This window comes from Salmo salar, chromosome ssa14, assembly GCF_905237065.1.
Source record: "Salmo salar chromosome ssa14, Ssal_v3.1, whole genome shotgun sequence".
Classification (NCBI taxonomy): domain Eukaryota; kingdom Metazoa; phylum Chordata; class Actinopteri; order Salmoniformes; family Salmonidae; genus Salmo; species Salmo salar.
In genome coordinates this window covers 92,822,415-92,839,947 of record NC_059455.1, presented here as the reverse complement: position 1 = coordinate 92,839,947, position 17,533 = coordinate 92,822,415, and the positions used below count along the sequence as shown (strand labels likewise).

General features: G+C 44.1%; 1 protein-coding gene across 1 annotated transcript; it reads right to left on the bottom strand.

The window, feature by feature from the left end:
* Positions 1 to 3,486: 3,486 nt before the first annotated feature.
* On the bottom strand, positions 3,487 to 10,385 carry LOC106570648 (serine/arginine-rich splicing factor 4). Its single transcript, XM_014143119.2, has 6 exons — positions 10,094 to 10,385; positions 8,801 to 8,979; positions 6,771 to 6,883; positions 5,335 to 5,552; positions 4,965 to 5,036; positions 3,487 to 4,453 (listed from the first exon to the last, which is right to left on the bottom strand). Exons 1-6 carry the CDS (start codon positions 10,198 to 10,200, stop codon positions 3,955 to 3,957), a joined length of 1,188 nt encoding a protein of 395 aa, XP_013998594.2. The 5' UTR covers positions 10,201 to 10,385; the 3' UTR covers positions 3,487 to 3,954.
* Between the last annotated feature and the right edge of the window lie 7,148 nt (positions 10,386 to 17,533).

Genomic DNA, 17,533 nt, shown 5'->3' with positions numbered 1-17,533 from the left:
TTTGACTCTTTAAAATAAGGGCTGTGTTTCGTGTTGGCGTACCCTGGGGTTACGTTTTGATAACCATGTTTTTTATTTTATTTTTTATTTCACCTTCATTTATCCAGGTAGGCTAGTTGAGAACAAGTTCTCGTTTACAACTGCGACCTGGCCAAGATAAAGCAAAGCAGTGCGACAGAAACAACAACACAGAGTTACATGGAATAACATTTACATTTTAGTAATTTAGCAGACGCTCTTATCCAGATCGACTTACAGTAGTGAATGCATACATTTCATACATTTTTTTTTTTTTCTTTCCGCCATGGGAATCGAACCAACAACCCTGGCGTTGCAAACACCATGCTCTACCAACTGAGCCACAGCAGAATAAACAAGCATACAGTCAATAACACAGTAGAAAAAAAGAAAGTCTATATACAGTGTGTGCAAATGGCATGAGGAGGTATGGCAATAAATAGGCCATAGTAGCAAAGTAATTACAATTTAGCAGATTAACACTGGAGTGATAGATGAGCAGATGATGATGAGCAGATGATGGTGTGTAAGTAGTGATACTGGTGTGTAAAAGAGCAGCAAAGTAAATAAAAACAATATGGGGATGAGGTAGGTAGATTGAGTGGGCTATTTACAGATGGACTATATGTAACAGTGTATGTTCCGTCCCTCTCTTCGCCCCAACCCGGGCTCGAACCAGGGACCCTTGCACACATCAACAACTGACACCCCACGAAGCATCGTTACCCATCGCGCCACAAAAGCCGCGACCCTTGCAACGCAAGGGGCAACCCTACTTCAAGTCTCAGAGCGAGTGACGTCACCGATTGAAACGCTATTAGCGCGCACCACCGCTAACTAACTAGCCATTTCACATCGGTTACATATATACAGCTGCGATAGCTGATGTTTAAAGTTAGTGAGGGAAATGTAAGTCTCTAGATTCAGCGATTTTTGCAATTCGTTCCAGTCACTGGCAGCAGAGAACTGTAAGGAAAGGCGGCCAAAGTAGGTGTTGGCTTTGGGGATGACCAGTGAGATATACCTGCTGGAGCGCGTGCTATGGGTGGGGGTTGTTATGGTGACCAGTGAGCTGAGATAAGGTGGAGCTTTACCTAGCATAGACTTGTAGATGACCTGGAGTCAGTGGGTCTGGTGACGAATATGTAGCGAGGGCCAGCCGACTATAGCATACAGGTCGCAGTGGTGGGTGGTATAAGGCGCTTTGGTAACAAAACGGATGGCACTGTGATAGACTGCATCCAGTTTGCTGAGTAGAGTATTGGAAGCTATTTTGTAGATGACATCGCCGAAGTCGAGGATCGGTAGGATAGTCAGTTTTACTAGGGTAATTTTGGCGGCGTGAGTGAAGGAGGCTTTGTTGCGAAATAGAAAGCTGATTCTAGATTTGATTTTGGATTGGAGATGTTTGATATGAGTCTTGAAGGAGAGTGTACAGTCTAGCCATACACCTAGGTATTTGTAATTGTCCACGTATTCTAGGTCAGAACCGTTCAGAGAAGTGATGCTAGTCGGGCGGGCGGGTGCGGGCAGCGAACGGTTGAAAAGCATGCATTTGGTTTTGCTAGCGTTTAAGAGCAGTTGGAGGCCACAGAAGGAGTGTTGTATGGCATTGAAGCTCATTTGGAGGTTAGTTAACACAGTGTCCAAAGAAGGGCCAGATGTATACAGAATGGTGTCGTCTGCGTAGAGGTGGATCAGGGAATCACCCGCAGCAAGAGCGACATCGTTGATATATAAAGAGAAAAGAGTCGGCCCGAGAATTGAACCCTGTGGTACCCCCATAGAAACTGCCAGAGGTCCGGACAACAGGCCCTCCGATTTGACACACTTAACTCTATCTGCGAAGTAGTTGGTGAACCAGGCGAGGCAGTCATTTGAGAAAGCAAGGCTATTGAGTCTGCCAATAAGAATACGGTGATTGACAGAGTCGAAAGCCTTGGCCAGGTCGATGAAGACGGCTGCACAGTACTGTCTTTTATCGATGGCGGTTATGATATCGTTTAGGACCTTGAGCGTGGCTGAGGTGCACCCGTGACCAGCTCGGAAACCGGATTGCACAGCGGAGAAGGTACGGCGGGATTCAAAATGGTCAGTAATCTGTTTATTAACTTGGCTTTCAAAGACCTCAGAAAGGCAGGGCAGAATGGATATAGGTCTGTAACAGTTTGGGTCTAGAGTGTCACCCCCTTTGAAGAGGGGGATGACCGCGGCAGCTTTCCAATCTTTGGGGTTTTCGGACAAAATGAGAGGTTGAACAGACTGGTAATAGGGGTTGCAACAATGGCGGTGGATAATTTAGAGAGGGTACAGATTGTCTAGCCCAGGTGATTTGTACGGGTCCAGGTTTTGCAGCTCTTTCAGAACATCTGCTATCTGGATTTGGGTGAAGGAGAAGCTGGGGAGGCTCGGGCAAGTAGCTGCGAGGGGTGCGGAGCTGTTTGCCGGGGTTGGGGTAGCCAGGAGGAAAGCATGGCCAGCCGTAGGGAAATGCTTATTGAAATTGTTTATCATGGATTTATCGGTGGTGACCGTGTCACCTAGCCTCAGTGCAGTGGGGAGGAGGTGCTCTTGTCCTCCATGGACTTTAGTGTCCCAAAACTTTTTGGAGTTAGAGTTATGTTTGAAAAAGCTAGCCTTTGCTTTCCTGACTGACTGTGTGTATTGGTTCCTGACTTCCCTGAACAGTTGCATATCGCGGGGACTATCGATGCTATTGCAGTCCGCCACAGGATGTTTTTGTGCTGGTCAAGGACAGTCAGGTCTGGAGTGAACCAAGGGCTATATCTGTTCTTAGTTCTACATTTTTTGAAAGGGGCATGCTTATTTAAGATGGTGAGGAAATTACTTTTAAAGAACGACCAGGCATCCTTGACACCGGGATGAGGTCAATATTCTTCTAGGATACCTGGGCCAGGTAAATCTCTCTTGGACAAGGTGACTGATTAATATATTAGACTCAATTTACTCTGGTTTGAAAATGCTCATTAGCATTTCATTTGCTGGTAAATGCATATTGATAAACGTCACCTTGTCCTACAGAGATTTACAGTGTTATCAAAACGTCAACCCAGGGTGAAATCCCCTACGGTAAAAATGAATGGTGGAAAAACGATTGGAACCATTTCCCCGTTTGACTGCTAGGTTTTATGGATATGACAACTCATACTGTGGTACTCAAAAGTTACGAGAGATTGACATGATTGCACATCTGGGACCAAGCTGGTGGTAGTAAGTTCCAACTGCACTAATCTCAGCACCCAGAACTAAATGTCTTCTGTGACAAACCTACAACAATTTGGCCATTTTCTTTCAATTCAAAGATATACCTCTGAAAAGTTACTGTTGAAAAGTAATAACCCCAGTATAAATACAGTAAATGACACACACACACACACACACTAAAGGGTAAAAGTTGTATTATTTCAATCTTATTTAAGCGACAAGACAAAAAACAACTCCAAATCATTCCAGATCAGGCGTTTTTTTATTATTTTTTAAGTAACTGGTAAAAGGATATCCCAACAAGTGAAAAGATGCAACAATGGAATACAACAGCTACCACCCTGCACAACATTGACAGCACAGTATGCTAGTATTGATACAAAGTTTAAGACACTTACTACAGCACATTTCCATTTCAACTTAGAAAAATCTATCCAAGCAAATACCCTCCAACTTACTTCACACATTTAATATTTTACAAAACACCTTGATTAAGAGACTACTGGAAAAAGAAGCAGAATGACCAACAAAACACAGTATATTTAAAAGAAAATGGGGAAGTGTGAGTGAAAGACACTGAGCATGAGGAGCCTGTTTTTTTTTTCTCCCTACAACTATTTATCAAAAAACAAAAAGGGACAGACGCAGGGTTGGGGGATAGGGGACGAGAACAAACGGGGGGGCACACGACTGCTGGGTTACTATCCCAGCTCAGGACTCTGATAGAGAGCGGGAGCGAGAACGAGACGCGGAGCGAGATTTGGAGCGGGACTCTGAGCGAGAGACGGAGGGGGAACGGGAGCGGGCTTTGGCCGGGGAGGGAGATGGAGATTTGGACTTTGACTTGGGTTTGGATTCGGCAGGGGTGTGGGAGCGAGAGCGGGAGGCCCCCTTCTCGGCTACACCTCCCTCGTCGTCGCTCTTGGCTGGCTCGCGGCTCTTAGAGCCAGACTTGCGGGAGCGATCCTTAGCTGCTGATCTGGAGCGGGACCTGGATCTAGACTCATCCTTCCTGCTCTTCTTCCCTTCTTTCTTGCTGCTCTTTTTGCTCTTGCTGCGGCTCCTGCTGCGGCTCTTGCTGCGGCCCTCGTCCCGGCCCCCGCGCCCCTCCTTGGCCTTGTGGGCACCGTTGGTGCGCTCCTCCTCTCTGCTGCCCTTGGTCTTGTCCTTCTTGCTGTGGGAGCGGCTACGGGAGCGGGAGGCAGCACCCCTGGGAAATAGAAAGGAGCAGACAGTTAACTAATATGTACTTGAAATGCAGCAATGTAGACATAACCAGTTAGTGCTATGGGTGGTGGCTAAGACATCTGGGGAGCTGCACAAGGTCCATATTGAGGCAAGAGCTCTTGGTAAACAGATGTTTAGAAAACCACAAATTGTAACGTGTTACTGTTGATGTCACTTGAGTGCAACAAGTCTGCAAAAGAAACGTCTTCAAAGAGATCCCTCAGAAAATGACACCCTCTTCGTGTCCCACCCTCTTCCCTATATAGTTCCAAACGGCACCCTATTCCCTATATAGTTCCAAACGGCACCCTCTTCCCTATATAGTTCCAAACGGCACCCTATATAGTGCTCTACTTTTGACTGAAGCCCTACAAGCCCTGGTTGCAAGTAGTGCACTACATAGGGAATAGGGTGCCATTTGGGACACAGTTCAGGGGGGGTCACCCTTGGGTATGGGTCTATGAGTTAAACGTTGCATGCACTCTGGGCCTCACCTGGAGCGGGAGCGACTGCTGCTCTCACTGCGGCTGCGGCTCTTACGGGACCTACGGCTCCTGGAGCGAGACCTGGAGACAAGAGGGAAGAGAACGGAGATTCACGGTAAGCCATGTACCTTGAGGGGTTAGGGTGATGTGAGTTCCAATGTAATTGTGAACTGGTGGGAAAGCAATTCATTTGTGTGTGTGTGTGTGTGTGGGGGGGGGGGGGGCAACTGAAATCACCACATCCCTTTGAATACAGTTTAAGAGCAGAAATTCTACTCAGTCGCTGATTAAAGATTGACTGACCTACAAATCGGGACCTTTGTCAAAAGCAGTGGACTAGAGTGAGCTGTTTTGGACGCAACCCCACATTGTTATTTACCGGGAGCGGCTGCGACTGCGAGAGTAGGAGCGCTTGCTGCGCTTGGCCCCGGGGCGGTCCTCAATCAGACGGATCTTCCTGCCGTTCACCTCTGTGCCGTCCAGCTTCTCCAGGGCTCTCTTCATGTCAGAGTATAGCCTGAACTCTATCACTCCCTCGTTCCTGCGTCCCTTATTGGTGTCAGCATACGTCACCTCACCCGCCTGCCTCATGTAGTCCTGGTGAAGGACAGGAAAGGTTGGGATTAGGTGAGAAAACCAAAGATCCTATTGAATTAATATACATAATTTAATATTGTGTCATGATATATATATATATGCATTCTATGTACTTGTATGGTGTGGGAAAATGCAGGAAATCTCAGATTTATGCACCGCCATAAAAGTTTTGCTAAGTTCGTCATATTGTACATTGCTCTCAGTCACTTTGTTTTGGTACCGTCATTAGCAGAGTATACACATGAACCCAACTTTAGCTGCAAGGCGCCGGAAATGAAATAACAAATGAAAAAAGTAGATTGTGCCGATGGGCACATTGAACCTTATCGCGCACCGTAGTTAAAAAAAAAAAAAAACACAGTGGCTAGTGCTTAAACAATGACATCATATGTTAATTCTGCCATTTTTATGCACATTTGCCTTTATGGACATTTATTCAATTGTAAACAATGAATCTTATGTGGTGTTGGCAAAGTTACTTTTAAAACTGATTGTTAGTTCCATTATGTTTAACCTTTATTTAACTAAGCCAGTCAGTTAAGAACAAATTCTTATTTACAATGACAGCCTAGACCGGCCAACCCCGGACGACGCTGGGCCAATTGTGCGCCACCCTATGGGACTCCCAATCACGGCCAGGTGTGATACAGCCTGGATACGAACCAGGGTGTCTGTAGTGATGCCTCTAGCACGGAGATGCAGTGACTTAGACCGCTGCACCATTCAGGAGCCCATTAGAGGTAACTTGTTACATTACAATGTTACTTGCTGTGGAAAGTAACAGGTTACATTACTTTTGCGCTACCAAAACTAAAAAACATCTGAAAATGCCTTGCGTGCGTTGTTCCTTCTTATGCCCAGTAGATGGCGCACTCTACCTTTGAATTGCTTGCATAGCCTCATCAGTAATCTATAACTCTGGCTGTACCAACACGTAATAATGACTGAAGCAAAAATAACATGGATTTTTACTTTACCTTCTATAAAAAGTAACATTACTTAAAATTGACAAACTGACACATTAAGTTACTCTTTACCACAAAAGAGTAATCAGAGTACTCTAATGCGTTACCCCAACACAAACGTACATGTAAAAAAAACATTCGGAAAAAGGCTCAAAATGTTCTCTCTCTCCAAACGTTAACGTAGGATGCCCGAAATCATAAGGAAGAGAGAGTATTATCATTAGTATGGCTGAATAACGGGTCACCACCATACCTTCAGGTCTTGCCAGCTGCAGCGGCTGGACAGGTTCTCAACGATCAGCCGATAATCTGTCCTTGCTGGTGGGCCATATCGGTCTCTGCCACCACGCCCGTACCCGCCCCCGCCTTCAAGGTTACAAGGACAGAGCAGCAGTAATTACGGCAGGGGACACACTAACGACAGCCTCAATACTAAACTCCAAGCTACATTCTGTAAACAAAATGGTCACTTATAAAAACGGGGAAGGGGGAGGTAAAGACATACAAAACTATCAACAACAAAAAAAGATAAACGGAAATCAAAACCTGTCCACATTACTCTGGTCTAGAAAACTCTGCACATTTTCCATCAAGAACACTGACATATCCCTTCCCTTCAACAAAATCTAAACAAATAAATTACTGCCTGATTCAAGTTTGGGTAGAACTGAATACAAAAACTGTACATACAAACTTAAAATCAAAATGAAAAGCTAGACTAAAATTATTATTTTTTTAAACTGACTTGACAGTACTTACGGTGACACTAAAGTTAAAGTTTTAACTAGCACATCTAAATATAGACATTTCACATTTGTTTCAGGCACCTATAAGAGCTCAACCCACATCTGTTCCTAACCCAATGGCATCCTCACCACCCGGCCTGGGACTAATGGGACAAGCGGTCTTCATTCACAATGGCTCCCTTTTTTGGTCTGCCCAGGGGCCCAGAATGGTCAAACCACACTCTTGGTTGGAAAGGGGACACCATGGCCAGGCCAGCAATAGGGGCAGGCAGTCAGCAAAGGACTCTTTTAATTAAAACATTGAGGTTCTTTGTTAAATCTTTACCTTTAATTATTCAACATTCATTTTAACAAAAATAAAAGAATCCTGAATAAAACAGATGACACAAGATTCTCAAATTACTCTAACAAATTCACTAGTTCATTTATTCTATTCAAATCACAATTCATTTATCTAGCAAATATTCTACGGTAGTAAATCTCAAGCTATTTTTCCCCCGACAATTCGAATGAACACAAGTGCATTTCTTTCCCTGTAACAGTTTAAATCAAGCATACCGGCTCCCAAGATAACGGCATGTCATTGGTGGCAGTGGTGCATGTAATTTGAATTCCCTCAACTACTCAGGTGTAAAATATGTCTTCTCTACACCCATTAGTCAAACAATTACAGTGGAGTACCATGAAGGGCTTAGTCTGTAGTACGAGCTCCGTGAATGCTAGAGAAAAAGGTGGTTCCCTAACCGGTGTAATATGTCTTCTCTACACCCATTAGTCAAACAATTACAGTGGAGTACCATGAAGGGCTTAGTCTGTAGTACGAGCTCCGTGAATGCTAGAGAAAAAGGTGGTTTCCTAACCGGCAACATGTCCAACACACTTGTATGCTAAGGAGACAACAAGTGGCCTATTCAAGAGTGGAGTCAGAACAATGGCAACCACTTCTCCCTGAAACTAGGTGAAATTACAGCAAATGGGAGAGATCTTTATGTAGAAATGCCCTCTAAAAAAACAACTTTAGGGTGGAATCATCCTTTTACAGTGTGGTGGGAATGTGGAGTGAGCTGAGCACAACCCAAATTATGGATGACAGTGGCAGCTGTGACCATGTATCTGCTTGTGTATATTTTACTAAGTTTCCATCACTACTATCCCCCAAGGAAGCAACAAGCCTTTGAACAGATGGCACTTCGACGCATCTTCTCAGGACGTAAAAACACTTAGGTAAAGAATGGATGACAACTGATACTCATGTGGCAGCATTAACTATATCTGAAACATAAAATCGTGATACGTGGTTGTCTTAGCTAGCTAGCTTAAGTTGAATGCACTGACTAAGTCGGCCTGGATAAGAACGTCTGCTAAATAACCAAAATGTTAACGTAAAATAACACAATTAGATGAACTACAACCACCAAGGACAAACTTGAGATGTTATGCAGTTGTGGCCTATCCCACATAATATGCACTGCCATGTTGGCCTCCTCAATCTCAAATCCCCACTAATGTTAAAAACACCACTGCATTGTATACTTACTTCTTCCACCTCCTCCGCCTCCTCCTCCTCCTCCTCCTCCTCCTGAGCCGTAGCTGCCGTCCCGCCGCGGCCCCTTTGTGTGTTCCACAATAACCCTCTCCCCACACAGGTCTTTCCCATTCAGGTCATACACAGCATCATCTGCATCGCGGGGGTCATCAAATTCAACAAACCCATACCTTTACACATAGGAGACAGTATGTTAGGCCAGAGATGAGGTGGCACAGATTTGGGGATCAAATGATGTGAGTAGTTAAAAAAAACTACTAACGCCAGACCCAAATTACCATTTCATATATCATAATGCAATATTTTATAATCTTCTCACATGTGCCACATATTATAAACTGTGCCACTACTGCTGCAGGCTGTTAAAGGGGCCACATTAATTCCACTTGTAAGTATGGTATAGTTTAGAGTACTGTTAGCTAGCTAAGAGAATATTGAGTTTAGTCAACATTGTGTTTTAACCCATTTATCTACAGTAGCTAGCAAATGATTTTGACTGCCATTCATACTGGTGGTTTGAGTGCTTATAAATGTTGTCCCGTCCACCTGATAACATTAATATGACAGTTGCTGGAAGTTCGACAATGCCAGTAGCCACTGTCATCGTTGGCTGTACAATCATTTCGCTACACTCGCAATAACATCTGCTAACCATGTGTATGTGACCAATACAATTTGATTTTTTTTTTAACGCAAGCCATCTACTGTAACTATGTTAAATAAACAGTATCTATCTACACGCCGCCAGTTAGGAAGTAAAATCGTTTTCGTAACGTTATGCAAGTCAATTTAGCATACAACTGTTGTTTGAAGATGCTAACTAGTTAGCTAGCTTAGTTATCAATAAGTCATACAAGTGAAACTAAGGTTACCTCTTCTGACACGTGGCTGCGATTTCATTCAAAGAAAAGAGCGCCTAGTATGTTCAAGCTGGCTTGCTAACTAACAACATGGTTTACTCGGTCTAAACACAAACACGACAACGAGGTGGCCCTAGCAGCTTAGCTAGCAAAACACGGTTGACGCTAGCTACAGTATGTTAACTCCTTAACCCATGCTAGTCAACTTTGCTTCTCTGGCAAAACGCTTCTCAAAAATTCTTAACTAACTAAGTAAATAATAATATAATAACTAGGTCTTCAAACTAAAGTAATTTACGAGAATCTTCAATAAACGCCAATTAAAAACACTGGTTCAAGAGGCTTGGGCCTGACTACGAGGACTAGGCCACAAACACAACGCGGCTAGCTACCACAGAGCGAGATGAGGCGTTCATTTTGTTACCCGTTTTTCAGGTCAACTTCAAGTATCTTCCCATAGCCCTTGAAGAACTTCTCGACGTCCTTTTCCCTTGCTCGATAGCTCAATCTTCCAATATAAACTCTCGACATTTCCCCGTGCTGATCTTTGTGTCCCTTCACACTCTCAGGAACACAGTGGCGCGTAAGGGAAATGTTCTGCCAATGTCAATGACCACTCAATACCCGCCCACAAGGCCTGAAAACGAGCCCCTTTCTCCGCCACAAGCGAGGAGTTGCCACATTCATCCAGTAGGTGTCTCTATAATGACAATCTAAATGTTCTCTGCGTTTCTCCCTTTGTTATTGCTTCATCACATCAAAATATTTAATCTGAACTATAGAAGTGACTGATAGTTAACGGTTAAGACGTATGTTTTTTTTTCTTGCCAGAAAACATTATTTTGAAATGGTGTTAACACAATGTGAAGTCACATTGCAATTTTTTATTTTTTCAAAAAGCCCCAACAGTGCTTTTTGGTTTATTTTATAATTCGTGTGTGTCCTGATGTCCCAGTCATCCATCCATCTAGAGCACGTATTCCCCCAGGGGTACGAGCAATGCCGTCGGGGGTACGCCAAATAAAAATGTGATTCACATAAATAAAAAAGTACATTTATATTTTCCAACGGGTCTATACATTTGGGTGACTTTTTTTCACTTTTGCGCAGACATTTAGAAACGAAACATGACAATTTGAAAAATAAGCCACATAGTTTTTTGAGCTAGAATAAAGACGACTTTTGAGTAGTAAGACATGTATAAAAGCAACAGATACCAGTGATAAGAAGGGGCTAGAAGCGTCTTATATGGTGAGCTACCGAGTGGCTAGGACAGGCAAGCCCCATACTATTGTGTAGGACTTAATTCTTCCTGCTGGCATATGGCTGGAACAATGCTGGGAGAAAAGACCCCAAAAAACTATACAGACAATGCCTTCATCAAACAACACTGTTTCACGACGCATCAGTGACATGGCAGGAGATGTTTTGAAACAATTAATGCTTCGCATACAAGCCAGTGAATTCTATGCGTTACAGCTGGATGAGTCAACAGACGTGGCGGGCCTGGCACAGCTCCTGGTATATGTCCGTTACATTTATGGGGGGTCAATTAAGGAGGACATCCTCTTCTGCAAACCACTGGAAACCAGGACAATGTGAAAGGATATTTTTAAAGTACTGGACAGCTTTGTGACATCAAATGGACTTTGGTGGTCAAGATGTGTTGGTATCTGTACTGATGGCGCTAAAGCCATGACAGGGAGACATAGTGGAGTGGAGCTGTTGCTCCCGACGCTACTTGGGTCCACTGCAGCATCCACCGAGAGGCTCTTGCTGCAAAGGGAATGTCTGACAGCTTGAAAGATGTTTTGGACACTACAGTGAAAAACTGTTAAAGCAAGGACCCTGAACTCTCGTGTATTTTCTGCACTATGCAATGATATGGGCAGCGACCATGTAACGCTTTTACAACATATAGAAGTGCGCTGGTTATCAAGGGGCAAAGTATTGACACAGGTTTTTTTTTAAATTTAGAGACAAGCTTAAAGTTTTCTTTACTGACCATAATTTTTTACTTGTCTGACCGCTTGCATGATGACGAGTTTCTCACACGACTGGCCTATCTGGGTGATGTTTTTTCTCGCCCTGAATGATCTGAATCTAGAATTACTCTCCGCAACTATATTCAATGTCCTGGACAAAACTTAGGCTATGATGTAAGAAGTTGGAGCTCTTTTCTGTCTGCATTAACAAGGACAACACACAGGTCTTTCCATCATTGTATGATTTTTTTTTTGTGTGCACATGAACTCAAGCTTATGGACAATTTAAAATGTGATATAGCGAAGCACCTGAGTGAGCTGGGTGCACAATTACGCAGGTACTTTCCCGAAACAGACAACACAAACACCTGGATTCGTTATAACCCTTTCATGCTCTGCCTCCTACATCTAAAAGTGTAGCCTAGATTATAGTATTAACTACAGCCTCTTGTGTCCATACCGATGCTGACATGAGGGAGGCGCCAGAAAATGTAGCCAAACTTTAATGAGACTTTTTAATGACATAAATATAGGCTAAATGCCAGTCACGTTTGACAATTATAATGTAGGATAATTAACATGAACATCTAAAGGCTTGATTCTGTTGATAGACTCAAGGCACAGTTCATTCAGATCAAATGGTCCCAAGAGCGGAGAGAAAGGCCCAGTTGGCCTGTTGGGCACAGCATACATCATCACCCACCAGGACAATCTGAGTGGAGGGAGTCAGCATTCACAATCCTAGATATATTAGCAACCCATATTGCTCGTTGCATCTGTAGATCTCCCTTCTTTCAACATTTCTGAAGGATATTTTCATCTCTGTCACATGAAACCACTCACATGTGCAGTGCCAGTGGCATTTTGGAACATTCAAGTATAGTCTTCTATGTGTGCAGTGCTGTGCTTATAATGTGAAGAAATAATCGTTTATTAACATTTTAAGCTAAATGTTCTGGTCTGTTCCATCAGCCTGATTACTTTAACAAAATGTTTGGTTACAGTAGGTCTAGTTGAATGAATTTAGGATCTATCGTCCCAGAACTGGCCCAGAGTCTGTTTGAACCATTTCAGACATATTTTTGTATCATCACGGGATGGCCTGGCTATATAGCCTACACACAGAGAGAAAGAACATCTTTCGATCCTCTCTGAAACTGTTCAATGATAATTTCTCCGTTTCTCTTCCTTGTTATGTTGGCTCCAGTAATGATCACATTTACATGCACACAAATATATGTTATTGTATACAGTACCAGTCAAAAGCTTGGACACACCAACTCATTCCAGGGTTTTTCTTTATTTTTTACTATTTTCTACATTGTAGAATAATAGTAAATACATCAAAACTATGAAACAACACATATGGAATCATGTAGTAACCAAAAAAGTGTTCAACATATCGCATTATATTTTAGATTTGAGATTCTTCAAAGTAGTCACCCTTTGCCTTGATGACAGCTTTGCACACTCTTAGGATTCTCTCAACCAGCTTCATGAGGTAGTCACCTGGAATGCATTTCAATTAACAGGTGTGCCTTGTTAAAAATTAATTTGTTGAATTTCTTTCCATCTTAATGCATTTGAGCCAATCAGTTGGGTTGTGACAAGGTAGGGGTTGTATACAGAAGATAGCCCTATTTGGTAAAAGTCCATATTATGGCAAGAACAGCTCAAATAAGCAAAGAGAAACGACAGTCCATCATTACTCTAAGACATGAAGGTCAGTCAATCCAGCAAATATAACTCAAGCGTAAGCACTAAATGGCCTGGTATGACATGAACATTTTGTCTGGGATGGCAACATTGCTGGGCATACACAACACAATTTTCATGATTGGGGTGAAATCATATTGCCGCGTTCACGTGCTAGTTGGAATTAGGAAACTCTGAAATTTCTGACTTGCTAACTGGTTAGGGTTACATTTACATTTACATTTAAGTCATTTAGCAGACGCTCTTATCCAGAGCGACTTACAAAATGGTGCATTCACCTTATGATATCCAGTGGAACAACCACTTTACAATAGTGCATCTAAATCTTTTAAGGGGGGGGGGGATTAGATGGATTACTTTATCCTATCCTAGGTATTCCTTAAAGAGGTGGGGTTTCAGGTGTCTCCGGAAGGTGGTGATTGACTCCGCTGTCCTGGCGTCGTGAGGGAGCTTGTTCCACCATTGGGGTGCCAGAGCAGCGAACAGTTTTGACTGGGCTGAGCGGGAACTGTGCTTCCTCAGAGGTAGGGGGGCCAGCAGGCCAGTGGTGGATGAACGCAGTGCCCTTGTTTGGGTGTAGGGCCTGATCAGAGCCTGAAGGTATGGAGGTGCCGTTCCCTTCACAGCTCCGTAGGCAATCACCATGGTCTTGTAGCGGATGCGAGCTTCAACTGGAAGCCAGTGGAGAGAGCGGAGGAGCGGGGTGACGTGAGAGAACTTGGGAAGGTTGAACACCAGACGGGCTGCGGCGTTCTGGATGAGTTGTAGGGGTTTAATGGCACAGGCAGGGAGCCCAGCCAACAGCGAGTTGCAATAATCCAGACGGGAGATGACAAGTGCCTGGATTAGGACCTGCGCCGCTTCCTGTGTGAGGCAGGGTCGTACTCTGCGAATGTTGTAGAGCATGAACCTACAGGATCGGGTCACCGCCTTGATGTTAGTGGAGAACGACAGGGTGTTGTCCAGGATCACGCCAAGGTTCTTAGCACTCTGGGAGGAGGACACAAGGGAGTCGTCAACCGTGATGGCGAGATCATGGAACGGGCAGTCCTTCCCCGGGAGGAAGAGCAGCTCCGTCTTGCCGAGGTTCAGCTTGAGCTGGTGATCCGTCATCCACACTGATATGTCTGACAGACATGCAGAGATGCGATTCGCCGCCTGGTTATCAGAAGGGGGAAAGGAGAAGATTAATTGTGTGTCGTCTGCATAGCAATGATAGGAGAGACCATGTGAGGATATGACAGAGCCAAGTGACTTGGTGTATAGCGAGAATAGGAGAGGGCCTAGAACAGAGCCCTGGGGGACACCAGTGGTGAGAGCGCATGGTGCGGAGACAGATTCTCGCCACGCCACCTGGTAGGAGCGACCTGTCAGGTAGGACGCAATCCAAGCGTGGGCCGCGCCGGAGATGCCCAACTCGGAGAGGGTGGAGAGGAGGATCTGATGGTTCACAGTATCAAAGGCAGCAGATAGGTCTAGAAGGATGAGAGCAGAGGAGAGAGAGTTAGCTTTAGCAGTGCGGAGAGCCTCCGTGACACAGAGAAGAGCAGTCTCAGTTGAATGCCCAGTCTTGAAACCTGACTGATTAGGATCAAGAAGGTCATTCTGAGAGAGATAGCAGGAGAGCTGGCCAAGGACGGCACGTTCAAGAGTTTTGGAGAGAAAAGAAAGAAGGGATACTGGTCTGTAGTTGTTGACATCGGAGGGATCGAGTGTAGGTTTTTTTCAGAAGGGGTGCAACTCTCGCTCTCTTGAAGACGGAAGGGACGTAGCCAGCGGTCAAGGATGAGTTGATGAGCGAGGTGAGGAAGGGGAGAAGGTCTCCGGAAATGGTCTGGAGAAGAGAGGAGGGGATAGGGTCAAGTGGGCAGGTTGTTGGGCGGCCGGCCGTCACAAGACGCGAGATTTCATCTGGAGAGAGAGGGGAGAAAGAGGTCAAAGCACAGGGTAGGGCAGTGTGAGCAGGACCAGCGGTGTCGTTTGACTTAGCAAACGAGGATCGGATATCGTCAACCTTCTTTTCAAAATGGTTGACGAAGTCATCCGCAGAGAGGGAGGAGGGGGGGGAGGAGGATTCAGGAGGGAGGAGAAGGTAGCAAAGAGCTTCCTAGGGTTAGAGGCAGATGCTTGGAATTTAGAGTGGTAGAAAGTGGCTTTAGCAGCAGAGACAGAAGAGGAGAATGTAGAGAGGAGTGAGTGAAAGGATGCCAGGTCCGCAGGGAGGCGAGTTTTCCTCCATTTCCGCTCGGCTGCCCGGAGCCTTGTTCTGTGAGCTCGTAGTTAATACGTGCCGTGTTCAACGAATCAGCAAGTTGCACATTTCCGAGTTTCCTAGTTTCGACTAACGTGAACACGGCATATGAACTTGGGCTAGGAGCAGTAGGGACATGCGTGCTAGTTTGAGCAGGTCAAGGATGCACCAATGATTGGTGTTCCATTCTCCAGACCCCTGTCGGATGTCCCGATTTCAATTTTTTGACGTGTCAGAAATTTGGGTTGTGCATCTTGTAGTATGAGCAGTGCTACAGCGCGATTTGGACAAGGACTACTGCCAATAGCCAATGAGCACTCAGCATGTGAGACCAAAACAATGATGAAGAAGAGGAAAGCAACAACAACACTCAGGTTGTTATTAGTTACCACAACCACAAAGTCAAAATTGGCTATTTCGTAACAATTCATGAAAACCTTAATTTATGGTTAGGGTTAGGCATAAGGTTAGCAGTGTGGTTAAGGTTAGGTTTAAAATCGAATTTTTAGAAGAGAAATTGTAGAAATATGCGGGGTTTAGCAATAATTATGGCAGATTGGTGGAGGGCTGCAACCTGGTGTCACGTCCTGACCAGTAAAGGGGTTATTTGTTATTGTAGTTTGGTCAGGGCGTGGCAGGGGTGTGTTTGTTTTGTTTTGTCTGGGGTTTTTGGGTATTGTTCTATGTTTTGTATTTCTATGTTCTTTCTATGTTGTGTATTTCTTTGTGTTGGCCTGGTATGGCTCTCAATCAGGAACAGCTAACTGTACATCGTTGTTGCTGATTGGGAGCCATACTTAGGTAGCCCTTTTTCCACCTGTCTTTTGTGGGAAGTTGTTTTTGCATTGCTGTGTGTAGCCTGCAAAACTGTTTAGCTGTCGTTCATTTGTCTTCTTCTTGGTTTTTTTGTGTAGTGTTCAATAAAAGTTATTATGAGCATTCACGTACCCGCTGCATTTTGGTCTACTCACTACGACGGCCGTGACACCTGGTCTCAGAGCATTTCGTATTATTCTGTACATAAATCCGAGACATTACATTTAGTGCGATATGTTACATTTCGTATGGTGTGTATTAATTTGTGGATGTCATGATATGTTACGAATTACCTTTCGTATTACATGTCACGAGTTAGCAAAACGTACAATACGATATACATTTGCAAAATGTATGATATGTTACGATCTCTAGCTAGGTGGCTAGATGGCTAACGTTATAACGCTAGCTGACTAACGTTAGCTATGGGTTAGGGTTAGGGGCTACGTTTAGGAGTTAGGTTGAAGGGTTAAGGTTAGGGTTACAGTTGAAGTCAGAAGTTTACATATGCTTAGGTTGGAGTCATTAAAACTCATTTTTCAACCACTCCACAAATTTCTTGTTAACAAACTATAGTTTTGGCAAGTCGGTTAGGACATCTACTTTGTGCCTGACACAAGTAATTTTTCCAGAAATTGTTTAGAGACAGATTATTTCACTTATTCACTGTATCACAATTCCGGTGGGTCAGAAGTTTACATACACTAAGTTGACCGTGCCCTTAAACAGCTTGGAAAATTCCAGAAAATGATGTCATGGCTTTAGAAGCTTCTGATAAGGCTAATTGACATCATTTGAGTGAATTGGAGGTGTACCTGTGGATGTATTTCAAGGCCTACCTTCAAACTCAGTGCCTCTTTGCTTGACATCATGGGAAAATGAGCCAAGACCTCAGAAAAAAAATTGTAAACCTCCACAAGTCTGGTACATCCTTGGGAGCAATTTCCAAATGCCTGAAGGTACCAAGTTCATCTGTACAAACAATACTACGCAAGTATAAACACCATGGGACCACACAGCCGTCATACCGCTCAGGAAGGAGACGCGTTCTGTCTCCTAGAGATGAACGTACTTTGGTGCAAGAAGTGCAAATCAA